The sequence below is a fragment of the Zea mays genome, chromosome 6 (genome assembly GCF_902167145.1).
Source record: "Zea mays cultivar B73 chromosome 6, Zm-B73-REFERENCE-NAM-5.0, whole genome shotgun sequence".
NCBI lineage: Eukaryota > Viridiplantae > Streptophyta > Magnoliopsida > Poales > Poaceae > Zea > Zea mays.
The window spans coordinates 151,304,079-151,318,823 of record NC_050101.1 but is presented as its reverse complement, the minus strand read 5'-3'; the positions used below and the strand labels follow the sequence as shown (position 1 = coordinate 151,318,823).

Here is a 14,745-nt window from a genome sequence, read left to right as displayed (position 1 = left end):
TCACGTCTTTTATGTTGATTGATGCGAGTTCAAAAAGCCCTAAGCAAACGACAGAACCCTACCGTAATTTCAAGTTAAAGAAACTAGCAACAATAATAACCACTAAAAACAGCGGCCACGACAACCATCACCACTGGACTGGATTAGTGACGAGACGCACCCAGCGGGGCCCCACGTAAGCGTCCACATCACCATCCGCACGGGGCCCTATAAATACGGTCCACCGCTGCCCATCCCATCCACCTCTCATGCTACTGCTGCTACTGCTAAAATCCCCCTCACACTCACACCCCTCTCCTAATCATCCGCTTAAACCCACGAGCCCGGCAGGCAGGCAGGCAGCCCGGTGCCGATGGACTCCTCGGGCTCCGCCTCGTCCTACAAGCTGCAGCTCGCCCTCGCGGCACTCGTTGGTGCCTCCGCCGCCGCTTCAGCGGCCTACTACCTGCACTGCCGTGCCGTCGCGCAGGTTGCTCGCTCCGCCTCCACGAGCCGCCGTAGGCCCCGCGCCCCCGCCTCCGCCGCTAGCGGCGGCGGCGGCGGCGGCGTGAAGCTCCCTCCACCGCGCCGCGCTGCCGTCGGCTCAGCCTCGCTTCCCGACCTCTCTGCGTTCTATGATGTCGGCAGCCGCGGCGGCGGCGGGCTCGCCGCCGGCGGGTACCTCGTGGAGGAGGAGGAGGACGACGATGCGGATGGGGTCGTGGGCCCGCACGTGAACGGTGGCGCGCTCGACCCCGCGGAGTTCCTTCAGATACCCCAGGGCTTGCCTAGACTGCACGTGGGCCCCGACGGTATGTTTTTGTTCCCCATATACGGACACGTGCGGGTGTGTGCGGTTGGCGTGGGTGCGGAGTACTGCAGTGTGAGGTGGATAGGATTGGGGAAAGCTTGCTCGGAGAGAGGTGGGTTATATAGGTAGCGGAAAGGCTTTCAATCGAAAAAAAATTCTGTACATCTCCGATATAAACATCCTCTTTAGTCATTCGTATCCACTACTTAAAAGGTCCAAAAAAACATATCAAAATTTACATTTTAACTCTTTAATAATTTATTTTCTTTTATTTATATAGACCATCAGATGACAGATATGAGAGGCTGTAAAAGAGATTCTTTGCATCTTATATGTAAAGAATTTTTTCCTTTCATTCGGGCGACTGGGTATGACAAAATACGATAAAAATGAAATAAAACGTTGTTTGCTCACCGAGTTTCTGACTATTGCGTCAAGCCCTCAAGACCTAGGGTCTGGGGCAGTACTTTTTTCTTGAAGCAAGCAAATCAATAGAATGAGTGGAACTTCTGAATACATTTGTATGAAGCATGTACATACTGAATTTAAGCTTTAGAGCCATGAAAGTTGTGGAGAGGTAACACTGCTTGGCTGCAATTGCTTAAACACATGTAAGACTCTGTTCAGTTTAATCTCAATCCATGTGGACTGGAGTGGATTCGGTGGATTTAAATCCATAGCAAGTAAAAATCTCTACTATTTTTTTTTCTAATCCCATCCAATCTATGTGACGTAGTAATAACCGAATAAGGCCTAAAGAGAATGATAATGACCATGTAGTGGTCGGATGCAGTGATGAAGCACGTATGCAAGGGTAAATACTGAATACTGAAAAGACTACTTAGCCAACAGTTGCCCATCGAGGGTAACATCTCCATCCTCATGTCTACTCGCTGAAATCGCACATCATGTACTCGGTCTTGGTCCTACTAAGTCTGAAACCTTTCGACTCCAATGTGTGCTTCCATAACTCTTGCTTCCTATTAACCCCTTCCCTACCATAGTTGTTAAGGCGGGGTAAGGCGATTGACTCCCCCTTTTACCTTTTAAGCGGTAAAGCGTAAGACAAGGCGACACCTTAAATATATTTAAAAATAGAAAAATATTGATATTTGAGAAAATAATTAGGATAAAATTATTAATAAAGAAGAGAAAAAAGATAAAGAGAAGAAAAAGAATAACCCAGCCAGCCCAAATCAGCCCACCTGCCCATTAAAATTAGGTTAAGCCCACTTATTCACCCCCTCCCAAGTCCCAACCCTCTCCCCTTCTCTTCTCCCAGCCACACAGCTCCCTCTCTCTCTAGAACCAGTCGCCTCCCTCTCTCCTCTCTCCCAGCACTCTCTCTCCCAGCCGCTTCTCCTTCTCTCCCATCCGCACCGGCGCCTCCCTCTGTCTCTCCCTGCTTCTCCCTGGCTCTCTCCTAGTCGCCGCCCTCCGCCCACGTCGCCCTCTGCAGCAGCCGCGCCGCAGCAGCCGCGGGGCTGCTGCTTCCACCTGCCTTAGGCTCTAGACTAAGGCAAGGCAGACGCCTTACGTCCCCAGCCCGCCTTACGACGTAGATGACGCCTTAACAACTATGTTCCCTACTCTCATCAACTAACACCACATCATCAACAAAGAACATTTTTTCTCGAAAAACGCAGGAGAACTGCGCCTCATTTTATTAGGTAGGAAGAAAAAGGGTCAGAAAGGACTCGAATACAGGACCTCCTTATGGAGGCCAGAAACAAGCATAAAGGAAACAATCCATGCACAGCTAAAAGATACAACTTATCTCAGACAATGGTATTGGGAGCAACTAAAAAGGAAAGACCCTTAGCTCCTGCAATCATCCATTTCTCCCTTTCCTCAGCAGTGGCCTCTAAGATCGTAGTGATATTGGGGGGGGGATCCCGTCAAACACCACTTTGTTTCTGAACTTCCAGATCATCCAGGCTCCCAGAATCAAAAGAGAATTTACCCCCTTCTTAGTCATGTCTGACACAATAACAGAAATACGTTTCCACCACTGCAAGAAGTTTGTGTCATCCTGAAGAGGGGCAAGAATGTGGAGCCCAAATTTTCGAAGAGTGATGTACCAATATATTCTAGAAAAGCTACAAGAAACCAAAAGATGGTTGATGGTTTCAGGCTCCTGGTCACAAAGAGGGCATCTTGATAGTATGGTGTCCAAGAACCAAAGTGCTTTCATCAAGGGAAGATTTATTCAAGACAACTTCATGTTGGTCCAACAAACAGCCCGCTTCCTTCATTCTCAGAATCAACCAACAATTATGCTGAAACTGGACATATCAAAGGCGTTTGATTCAGTATCATGGCCCTTCTTGTTGGAAGTCTTGCGGAGTCTGGGGTTTGGTGCTGGATGGTGTGACATTGTAAGTGGGCTGCTTGCCACATCCTCCTCTCAGATTCTCCTTAATGGTATTCCAGGGGACTTCATTCCACACAGAAGAGGGTTGCGGCAGGGAGACCCCCTCTCCCCTATGTTATTCATTTTGGTGATGGACGTTCTAAACCTCATGGTGGGGCGAGCTGTTGAAGCTGGGCTGTTGCAGCCCCTGTCAACTCGATCATTTCTGCATAGAGTCTCTCTTTACGCGGATGATGTTGCGCTTTTCATCAAACCTACTGCGGATGACCTTGTTCTGGTGGGGGATATACTCAGGCTGTTTGGTGAAGCTTCCGGTCTCCAAACAAATATTCAGAAAAGTAGTATTATCCCTATCAGGTGCTCACAGTCGGAGGTAGCCACTGTTCAGGATCATCTGCCTTGCAAGCTGGAGGAATTCCCTTTTAAATATTTGGGGCTGCCGCTGTCCTTAAAAAGGCTCAATAAAGCGCAATTACAGCCCTTCATTGACCGCTTGGCGAACTCTCTCCCGGGTTGGAAGGCTGATCTTATGACTAAGGCAGGAAGAGCGGTCCAGGTTCAATTTGTGTTGACAGCTACTGTTGTCTACCATGCTATGGCTCTAGATCTCCCTTCTTGGGCCCTCAAAGCCATGGATAAAATCAGGAGGAATTTTCTTTGGCGTGGCAGAAGCGAAACTAATGGAGGTCATTGTCTGATTGCTTGGCCTAAAGTCACTAGACCTAAGGAGCTGGGCGGCCTCGGCATCTCTAATTTACAGTCTTTGAATTGGGCTCTTCGTGTTAGATGGCTTTGGCTTCAAAAGACTAGTCCGGACAAGGCTTGGGCTTCTTTTCAACTCCAGTTTTCAGATCAGGTGAAGTCTCTCTTCGATCTTGCCTTAGTCTCTGAAGTTGGAGATGGCAGCAACACCTTGTTTTGGTGTGACAGATGGCTGTTAGGGCAGCGCCTGGCTGATCTGGCCCCCCACCTATGTCCTATGGTTCCTAAGGGAGTAGCTAACAAGAGAACGGTCGCTGAGGGTTTAACTGATATGGCTTGGGTTCACGATCTTCGTGGTACGGTCACTGCTGTGGTCATCGCTGAGTTCATTAAATTAGCGGAAGCTGTTTCAGAGGTGTTGCTGTTGCCTGATACCCCTGATAAGCATATCTGGAGATTCTCAAGCTCGGGCCAATATTCAGCAAAGTCTGCTTATGAGATGATCTTCATGGGCTCAATCACTTTCGAGCATTGCGATCTTATTTGGAAAAGTTGGGCGCCTCCAAAGTGTCGATTCTTCTTATGGCTGGTTGCCCACAACCGTTGCTGGACGGCCGACCGGTTGGCTAGGCGCAACCTCGACCATCCCGACGCTTGTGTCCTTTGTGACCAGGAGGAGGAGACGATCAACCATCTGCTGCTGTCTTGCGTTTTCGCTCGGCAATTCTGGTTTATCCTTCTCCAGAGGATTGGGCTTGCTGGTGTGGCACCGCAACCGGGTGAAGAGGACTTCATGGCTTGGTGGAAAGGCATCTCCACTCCCGTGGGGGGATCTTCTCAGGCTAGCCTTAATTCCTTAGTGATCTTGGGGGCGTGGTGTCTTTGGAAGCATCGGAATGATTGTGTTTTCAATGGGATGAGTCCAAATCTTTCTGCTGCCTTAGCGATGGTTGGGCATGATATTATGCTTTGGAAGCTGGCTGGTGCCAATGGTCTGTCGCTGCCAGATGTTGCTACCTAAGTGATATTGTGCTTCTGGTGTGATTGTGTGTTTGGGGCTGTTATGTCTGTCTTTGTTTCTCTCCTCCTGTTATCCCCTGTAATTCTTGTGTGGCCTCTTGGCTATAACTTTTGTGTTTTTGCTTCTTCTATTAATATAAAAATACGCAATTCTCTTGCGTATTCGAGAAAAAAAAACAAAGAGGGCATCTTGGAGGATGATTCAGTCCTCTTTTTTCCAGTCTGTCTGCAGTCCAGCACCTATTATGGGCCACCAGCCAAAGGAAGAACAGACACTTAGGAGGTGCCCAAGATTTCTAGACCATTTTGTAATGATAAAAAACAACAGACCAGTGAAAAAACCCTTATAAGCCGAGCTTGCAGAATACTGCCCATTAGAAGCAATTGAAAAGATGTGCTTATCCTCAAAATTAGATTACAACACGACATCAGTTATGGCATTCCAGAGATGTAGGTAATCTACTAGAGCTCCCCAGGTCAAAGCACCTTTGATATCAAAGACCCATCTTCTATTAGTTAGGGTCTCACGAACAGTTCTTTTAGAAACAATTCTTTTTGGAACAGTTAAGAGGAGCCTTAGAGCAATATCAACAAAGAACATAGACCAAGGGATATCCCCTTGTGACCTCATCCATCACCAAAGCACATAAATAAGGGCTCAATGTTGACCCCTAATGTAGTCATATGTTAATTGGAAAGTCGCTAGTGTCTCTATCACATGTTCGGAGTTCGGACAAATGTCATCGCATCCTTGTACATATCCTTGATGAGAGTAATGTACTTAGTTGGGACTTTGTGCTTTTCCAAGGCACACCACATGACATTTCTCGGTACTTTTTTATACGCCTTCTCGAGGTTAATAAAGACTATGTGCAAGTCCTTCACTCAAGGCATATGATAAAGTACCAGGAAATGTCATGTGGTGGGCCTTGGAAAAGCACAAAGTCCCATCTAAGTACATTACTCTCATCAAAGACATGTACAGGGATGTGCGATGACATTTGTCCGAACATGTGATGGCGACACTAGCGACTTTCCAATTAACATATTTTTAGCACCTTGCAAGAATAATTTTATGACATCTGTACTCTAAATCTGGAGATGTCATCATGCATAGCATCATGATATCTATTTACTCGACATGAATTGTCTATAAGCTATGACTTCTGTGATGTCTTTTTATCATTTTTTCTCTATGCAAGGCAGTGAATGTAAAACAATTTGCTGCTCCCTTTTGATCTTTTGCTGCAGCAGGAAATTAGTTGTTGGTATGCCCTTGCTATCCATCCATAGTACTGTAGAGGTATGGCAATAGGCATCCTTGTAGTAGTAGTTGGGGGGCTGAGCTAAGCCACTGTACTAGTGTACCATAAAAACAGTTCAGTTTGCCACACACATTCAGAGTTTCACACTTCTGCCAGTGCTGCGTGTGTGAGCTCTGTTCTCATCCTTTCTTCTACCTCTAGTCGTGAGTGAGCGTGAGTGTTGGTGGGCAGGTTGCTCACCTGTGCAGGGAGATCGAGGGCCAACAGTTAAGTTTACTTTTCTTATCTCTGCACTAGCTCTTTATAGCAATGTATATTAATTGCAGGCAGTAAACAACTTGCCCGGTCAGGTTCAAATAGACGGGTTGAAATAATTAGACCTAAGTCACCCAAGTCTCCTGCTGCCAGTGCAAGTGAAGATGGATCAGATGAGGATGATTCTATACAAAGTAGTGGTAAACTTGACAATGGCTACATGGACACAAGTGGAAACCTGGTAAGTTCCCATCATCCACTTGTTAGTCTTCTACTCCCCTCCCTCACTGCCTGCCTCACATATGCTATATTTTTGTATGTCAAAGTAGACCTTGGTGTGAGTTTGCATGCAAGGAACCACTTGAAGGTATGCATTTGTTTGAAATGGTAGAGATAATGGCCATGGTTTAAGACTTTGAGTGCCTTTGTAGCGAAAAGTTTTCAGGGATGGTTGAGCATGAACTGTTCCATCATTTATCTGGTTTTTTAAAAATATTAGCCACCATTCCTTATACTCGATAGATATGTATGATTACTTGTTCCAAATTATAGGTAATTAAAAGTTTCTGGGAATAGACCTCTGGGGACAGGGTGAATATTCTACTGTTTTTCTTTCATTTAATGATTACAAATCTGTAGAAAAATTATCTTGGGCTACAAGTGAACCAAGGTGGATTCCTGTGAACCAGTAGACATGATTCATGACATTACAACACTCCAACATTCCGTTTAAACAACTTGTCTTTGCATTGAAAATTGATGGCGACAATCTCCTTTACTGGATGCAATGGAGATGGTTTCTAGGTGCTAGGGCTGAAACTAAAGGTATCCTCAACATGGCAGCATGCACCAATCTGCCCCTGAGACATTTCCTGAGATCAAATAATGATGAAGTTTTTTGTGTGGTTCATTTGAAAGGGTCGGAGTAGTTTTGGGTGAAGTCTACATGAAATAAAGCTTGTTATGAAGCCATCAAGAGAACCGAGGAGGAAAGGGACCTGTGGGTGTTAGGAGGGGCCACAAACTTAGATCTCTTAACAGCCCCAATCCCAGGTCTTTAGGTCAAAGTAGTTTCTGCTTCCTTTTATTTATAGATGTATTTTTGTTTCTTTGTTTTCGACCACCGTAATGGGGGTCTTCCTGTACTGATCCATTTTGGATCCTTTTTCTCTTCCTTCTTAATGAAAAGATGCGCATGTCTCTTGCGCGTTCGAGAAAAAAAAAGCTTGTTATATATTTTTTTTCTCGAACATGCACGAGAGTTGTGTATCATTATATTAATGAGAGTAAAGGATTGACTTTGGAAACCCCATACAGCCACACACATACACACCCTTTTACATCAAATGTTGTATCTCTCTCTCACTTGTCAAACTTGACCCAAGACCACTAGAGAGGAATTCACACATTGGCTGACTCTCGAGCAAGGAGATTGGATATTCCCTGAGCTCCGACCAAACTCCACAGGTGAAACTCATCTTTTACCGAACTAGAACCATAGTTGTTAAGGCGTCGCCTAGGCGGTAAGGCGCCCCAGCGACGTAAGGCGTCCTGCTCGCCTTACTCGTGCACCTAAGGCGAGTGGGAGAGAGGTTGCTCGCGGCTGGCAGCGCGGCGGTGGCTCCAGCGGCTGTAGTGGCGCGGCGGTGCCGGCACAGGATAGAGGGAGAAGCGAGTAGAGAGAGAGAGAGAGCGGTGAGAGAGAGGAAGTGGGCTTAACCTAATTTTAAGGGGATAGTTGGGCTGGCTGGGCTAGTCTTTTTCTTATTTTTATCATCTTTTTCTCTTCTTTATTATTATTATTTTTGTGCTAAATACTTTCTCAAATAGCAATATTTTTATATTTTTAAATATATTTAATGTGTCACATTGTCTTATGCTTTACCGCTTAAAAGGTAAAAGGAGGTCAGTCGCCTTACCGCCTTAACAACTATGACTAGAACTCTATTTAGGCTCGGTTGAATCCCATCAAACACAACGATTGTGGTGATTCCAACTGGACCAAGTTCCCAGAATGATGATGTTACTGAGACCTTTTTTAGTCTGGTCATCAACACCAGAATTTGTGCTTGCCCACCATGCATCAAAGGAGCTGGGGGGAGAGGTCCTGCAGGCCAACCTTATATAGAATGTTTACCACACTTGCCGACGGAAGACACATGAGACCAGTAGATGGTCAATTGTTTCCTCAGCTTGATCACAAAGCGGGCAGCATTCAGGGTGGGGCAGACCTTTATTTAGAAAGACGGTCTGCTGTTCAGCGCCTATTGTGTGCCACTAACCACATGAAGAAGTTGCTATGTTATGACTGTTGTATGATGCAAAGGGTCAACATCAAATGATCTGCATCACATTTTAGTAGACAATGGTATAGGGATTTAATGAAATGATTGAGACTACCTTGACGTTGAAAAGGAATGCACTGTCATCCTATCTCTTAACTCTCCTACTGCTTCAGCTGCCCCTCTACGACTTCTAATAGGGTGAAGTTCAGAAGATCATTGAAAAAATCTTTATTTTTTTCTCGAATGAGAAGGACAAACCTGATGCAGTGGTGAGAGCTGTCTCACTGAGGCACCAACTCATGGGTTTGAAGCAGCCTCTCTGCATTTGTGGGAGAAAGGCTTGCCTCGGTTTATCCCTTTCTCGTACCCCACTCATGTGGGAGCCTCCGGCATTGGATCTGCTTTTTTCTCAAATAAATGTTGTGTGCAATTTCGTTTGAGAGAGAAAAAGAGGCGAGGGTAAAATATCCCCACCCAGAAACGCAACGCACACTCACCAGCTAGAACAACAAACTCATCCCCATACTAGAGCAAAATACGACCAATTGGGAAGCAGCCTACCAAACAGAGCCTAGAGGTCTGAGAGGGCGAGATAACGAGAAGCTCCTGAAGATTAGAGGCATCTGCCATGCACCAAAAACTACGGGTTTGTTTGGTTCCCAGCCGGAACTCGCCATGCACGTTGTGGCGTCGCCACACTTGCGGTGCCAAAAACAGCCGCCACCCCTGTGGCGAGTTTTGCTGTTGTAGATCAATGCAAAAAGGTGTTGTGTGCCTAACTTTATTTACAATCCAAACAGCTATGTCAGCAGGTGTGGCAGCCTCAATTTTGTTGTGTCGGAGAACCAAACATGCTCTACACTCATCAGCCACTGTTTTTCTTTTCCCTAACACGCAGAGAGCTGGTACCATCTTATTCAGAAGAAAGGTAACACAGGGAACTGGGGAAGAAATTCCCAACAACACTCACACTCAAACACCCACAACATTCTAGATCCCTTCTCTCCATTTCAAATTGTAAGTCGTTCCAGCTTTTCTAGATACATAGTTTTTTGTTACACAACTAGATACATATTATGTCAAGACACATAGTTTTTTTGAAGAATCAAGACACATAGTAAAATTTATGAATTTAGAAAAGCCAGAACAACTTACAATTTGAAATGGAGGGAGCAGAACATAAACTGAAAATAAAGACTGAAAGCAACATGATCAGAACTACCTCCAGCCGAGCACCAAAGGATGCACTCATAAGTGACAGCTCGCAACACCATTTTAATGTTTGGAGTAGAGCCATTAAAAACACAGCCAAAGATGAACTCGAATACTGCATTTGTGTTTTATATTACACTAGTTTTGTTGCTGTATGATGCATGGACCAATTCTATATGAATGTTTTGTTCTTCTCCTATTTGGTAGAGAAAGTGGCTGAAAAACCTCTCAGGATTTTCTAATACATTTTGAACAGGAAGGAGAACACAAAGGAAATGCAATTGTGGAAAATGGGGCTGCCAAGCCATTAGCTGCAGCAAACTTGATACGGTCACGCAGTAAATCCAATAATCTTCATGCAGTTCAACCTGACCCAGTTGCTGCAGATATTCTACGAAAAGAACCTCAGCAAGAATCATTTGTCAAGCTGCTAACTACTCCAAAGGGTATGTCATTTCAATATACATAATAGTTCTCAATGCTGATTAAAGGGGTGAAACAATAGTCTTTCATTTGAAACTTTGACCGAGCTAGGACTCATAATTTATTGTTTAACATGCTTTGGTAAGATGACCTGCTAGAACAGTGTTGTGATTTTTCGAGTTTTTCTAAGCACACTTTTGACAGTGCCTGGTGCAGCGGTAGAGCCTACCGTCTGTAACCGGAAGGTCCCGGGTTCGAGCCCCAGCCTCTGCATATTATGCGGGTAAGGCTTGGCGCTTAAAGATACCCTTCCCCAGACCCCGCACAGTGCGGGAAGCCTACGACACTGGGTACGCCCCTAGATGCTCTAGTTCTATACAGGACTTCATAATTTGTCTGAATATTTGGAGCATGTCAAGAACCATAATGGAAAACCATGGTAAATTTTATTACAACTTATACTATTGTTGGGTTTTGTGCCTGGCGGCCTGGCCAGATTCTTATTTCTCTTGTTGATTAGTTTGTGATCATTTTTATGTGCAATTTGCATAATATAATTCAGATACATTTTTTGAAATTTTAATTCAGATACATTGAGAAACTTGTTTATTCAGCTGAAGAAAATTTATAACTGCATTGAATTTTTCTGTACAGTATTTATGGAAGTTTATTGAATGGTGTTTTCTATTTATGGTAGAGATTCCGACTGCTGATGAAATTGAGGTGTTCAAAATCCTTCAGAAGTGCCTCGAGTTAAGAGACTCTTATCTCTTTAGAGAGGAGGTTGCTCCATGGGAGAAGGAGGTCATAAATGACCCCTGTACTCCAAAACCTAACCCCAACCCGTTCACTTATGTGCCTGAACCAAAGTCAGAGGTACCTTAGTTGTGCTTGTTGCAATCTTATGATATCCTGTTTTTTTTGTCCTTGAGATTCCATCTAATTGTGGTTTCAGCATGTTTTCCAAACTGTTGATGGCGTTATCCATGTTTATGCGGATAAAGATTGTACGTTCTTCTGCTGGTGTACTTCACCTGTTTCCAGATGATTTCATGACTGACCCCCCCCCCCCCCCTCATCTTTTCTGGCTCAGGTACGGAGAGCATTTATCCTGTGGCTGATGCTACAACCTTCTTCACTGACTTGCATTATATTCTCCGAGTAACGGCTGCAGGGAACACAAGAACTGTCTGCCATAATCGGTTAAATCTTCTTGAGCATGTAATCATGTTGTAAAATTGTTTACCTCCTTCGTTTACGATGAAATAGTTGAATGCTCTCCTACAATTCTTTGGATGTGATGCATTTCTTATTTCCTTTCAGAAGTTTAAATTCCATCTGATGTTAAATGCGGATAGGGAATTTCTTGCCCAGAAGACTGCCCCACATCGTGATTTTTACAATGTCAGGAAGGTTGACACTCATGTTCATCATTCAGCATGCATGAATCAAAAACATCTGTTGAGGTTCATAAAATCCAAACTAAGAAAAGAACCTGATGAGGTATATTCATTAACTAATTGGTGAAATGGCTTTTCTAGCCTATATGGAACATGATGAGATTATTGCCTTACAAATTACTATGCATAATGTCTTTGTAGGTGGTCATTTTCAGAGATGGTACTTATATGACTTTAAAAGAGGTTTTTGAGAGCTTGGACTTAACTGGGTATGTTTTGGATTTCTCCTATGTTAGATGTTATTTCTCTCTTGCATAGGGTTCTTTATGTAAGAGGTACACATGGGGTGCAACAATAGATAAGTTGCCTATTCCTTGGTATCACAACTAGGGTCTTCTCAATCCAGATCTCCCTCCCTCGAGTTCTCCCCTCCCTCTCCACACACCCCATCGACACTACTGGTGTGCCATGGCCGTGTGGCCGCACCACACGTTCTTATGCCATCGCTCCATGCTACACCTGTGCCACTCGCGTCTGCCCAGTCTGTTCGCAGCGAGCCTACTCGTGGCCTCCCGTGTGTACTCCATCTGCCACGAGCCTTGAGTGAAAAAAGGGAGAAGGGAGGTGCAACAGGAAGCAGGGGACTGTAGTGTGGCCATGTCATTCATTGCATATTCTAGTCTGGCACCAATTGGTGCGAGTTTGTCTTTCACATGGAGAACCACATGGGCATACAATAGTTGTGGGGCTACCATAGGGTGAACGGAAAGAGGACATATCCTGTGCAATCACTCATTTTGGTGCAAGCGTGCAATCAAACTATCCAGAGCATCCAGTCTAGATCCAACGGTTTCATATGGAAGTGGTTAAATGTAAAATAGACACTAGGTTTCAGGTGGAAGGGGTTAAATGTAAAATAACAGTTACCATTAGATCTAGATCGGATGCACCAGATCGTTTGATTGCATGCTTGCACCAGGATAAGTGATTGCATAGGATATTTTCCCGAACGGAAATGTCGGCCATGCCTGGCCTTTTAGACACTGCCTACCTACCTGGCTAATGTTGCTGATGATGTCAAGGTGGCTACTCTTGAGGCATACGAGGTTGAGATGGACGTCTACATGTTTGATCTTTCTGCCCTGGTTGTGAACAAGGCTTGTGCTAAGGCTATCTTGCTTGTGAGCATTGATGGTTGATCTATTGATGTTGGGTCTTGCTTCCATGCATCAGATGTGGGCTCAACTTTGCAACAGTTACAAAATCCATAACGAGGCGATGTATCTTGATGTTGTTGAGGAGGCTTAATTGTTTCGCCACCTTGACACTCTATCATGGAGGACTTTCAATTGTTTGGCATCGAGTTCTGTGGAGCATGCTAAATTAGAGAGAGTCTCTTTGTCTTCACGAGTTTCTCTCTCGGCTTTGTTTCCTGAGTTCAAGATTGTTCGGGCCCAGTTGTTCTCGTCGTCCATGCCCATCACTTACTGAGTTGATGCCTGAGTTGTGGGTTGAGGAGGTTTTCGAGCAGTAAGTGCTGATCGAGCTCACCAATCGATCTCTATATTGGTTGCTGCAACCCCGATTGTTTAGCTCCCTCAGGACCTTAGACCTTGATAATGGTAATGGGTGTTGGAATAGAAACCCTAACCCTAATTTAGGTTGGGAGATGTATATTAATATAGAGGTAGTTGGGCCTAGGCCAAATACATATACAACACCACATCCCATTACACAGTAGCTCTAACACCCCTCGCAGTCGAAACTCTAGCCACGACAGATGTTAAGATTGGATTGAAAATCCTCAAACACGTGCGTAGGGAGGCCTTTGGTGAAGACGATGTCGGCAAATTGAGAAGTAATCGATACATGAAGAACTCGCACATCACCGACGGCGACACACTCGCGGACGAAGTGAAGGTCGATCTCGACATGCTTTGTGCGCTGGTGCTGGACTGAGTTGGTGGAGAGGTATATGGCGCTGACGTTATCGCAGTAGACAAGGGTACTCCTCGTCAGTGGACTGTGGAGCTCCTAAAGTAACTGACGAAACCACGCTGCCTCGACAACGTCGTTGGCCTCGATACTCGACATCAGCACTGGAGCGTGAAACGATTGACTGCCGCTTCGAGGACCACGAGACAAGGATATCGCCGAGAAACACAACGTAGCCCGAGGTGGACCGACATGTGTCAAGGCAGCCGACTTAGTCGGCGTCGGTGTAGACGATGAGGCGGTGATCGCCGATTGTTGAAGAAGGCCGAAGTCAACGGTGCCCTGGAGATACAGTATGATCCACTTCATAGCGGCAAGATACGGCTCCCGTGGGTCGTGCATATGGAGGCACACATGCTGGACAGCGTAGGCAATGTCAGTCGGGTGAAGACGAGGTACTTAAGGGCCCCGGCAAGACTCCGATAGTCGGTGGGATCGACCACCGGGGCCGTCGTCCAAGGAGGCCTTGCCCTGAGTGTCCACAGTGGTCGTGCACGGCTTACAGTCAGCCATGCCAGCACGCTCGAGGATGTCGATGATGTACCGGTGCTGATGGAGAAACAGGCCCTAGGACGGGCGTTCCACAGTGATCCCTAGAAAGTGGTGCAGCTCACCCAGGTCCTTCATTGCGAACTCCTGCTAGAGGGATAAGATGATGTGTCATAGGAGGTCGAGGGAGGAGGCCATGAGGACGATGTCGTCGACGTAGAGGAGGAGGTACGTCGTGTCTAGGCCACAACGGAAGATGAACATGGAGGTGTCCGCCTTGGCCTCGGCGAAGCCCTATGAAAGCAAGAAGGTGGCGAAGCGACTATACCAAGCTCTGGGCTGACATTAGAGGGGAAGGAAATGGCTGCACCGGCCTATGCGCCGTCGGGGAGGCCACGGGCGAGCTTGTAGGCGGTCGCGCCGTCAACAGAGGGGAAGTGGAGGGTGCCGGCGTTGGAGGGGAGGGAAGTGGCTGCACCGGCCTGGGAGGCAGCTGCACCGATCTGTGCGCCGTCGGGGAGGCCGCGAGTGGGCC

General features: G+C 45.9%; 1 protein-coding gene and 1 long non-coding RNA gene across 6 annotated transcripts in view; both read left to right on the top strand.

Annotated features, from left to right (window-relative positions):
• The first annotated feature begins 241 nt into the window (after nt 1–241).
• Nucleotides 242–14,745, top strand: part of LOC100382006 (uncharacterized) — a 73,317-nt gene continuing 58,813 nt past the window's right edge. For 2 of the 5 annotated variants that reach the window (XR_004849982.1, NM_001356991.1), the window contains exons 1-8: nt 242–791; nt 6,478–6,647; nt 10,160–10,349; nt 11,024–11,202; nt 11,282–11,333; nt 11,420–11,547; nt 11,650–11,829; nt 11,928–11,995. Coding sequence is in view for 2 of the 5 variants with exons in the window: in NM_001356991.1 (NP_001343920.1) it covers nt 353–791; nt 6,478–6,647; nt 10,160–10,349; nt 11,024–11,202; nt 11,282–11,333; nt 11,420–11,547; nt 11,650–11,829; nt 11,928–11,995 (1,406 nt within the window). In the remaining 3 variants the exon portion in view is untranslated. Of the gene's footprint in view, nt 792–6,477; nt 6,648–9,589; nt 9,709–10,159; nt 10,350–11,023; nt 11,203–11,281; nt 11,334–11,419; nt 11,548–11,649; nt 11,830–11,927; nt 11,996–14,745 lie in introns of all 5 variants that reach the window. The other 3 variants (XR_002748530.2, NM_001356990.1, XR_002748529.2) reach the window with 2 other exon arrangements.
• LOC111589536 (uncharacterized) lies at nt 6,780–8,805 on the top strand. Its single transcript, XR_002748584.1, has 2 exons — nt 6,780–7,231; nt 7,325–8,805. It is a non-coding gene; the product is annotated as an uncharacterized lncRNA (long non-coding RNA).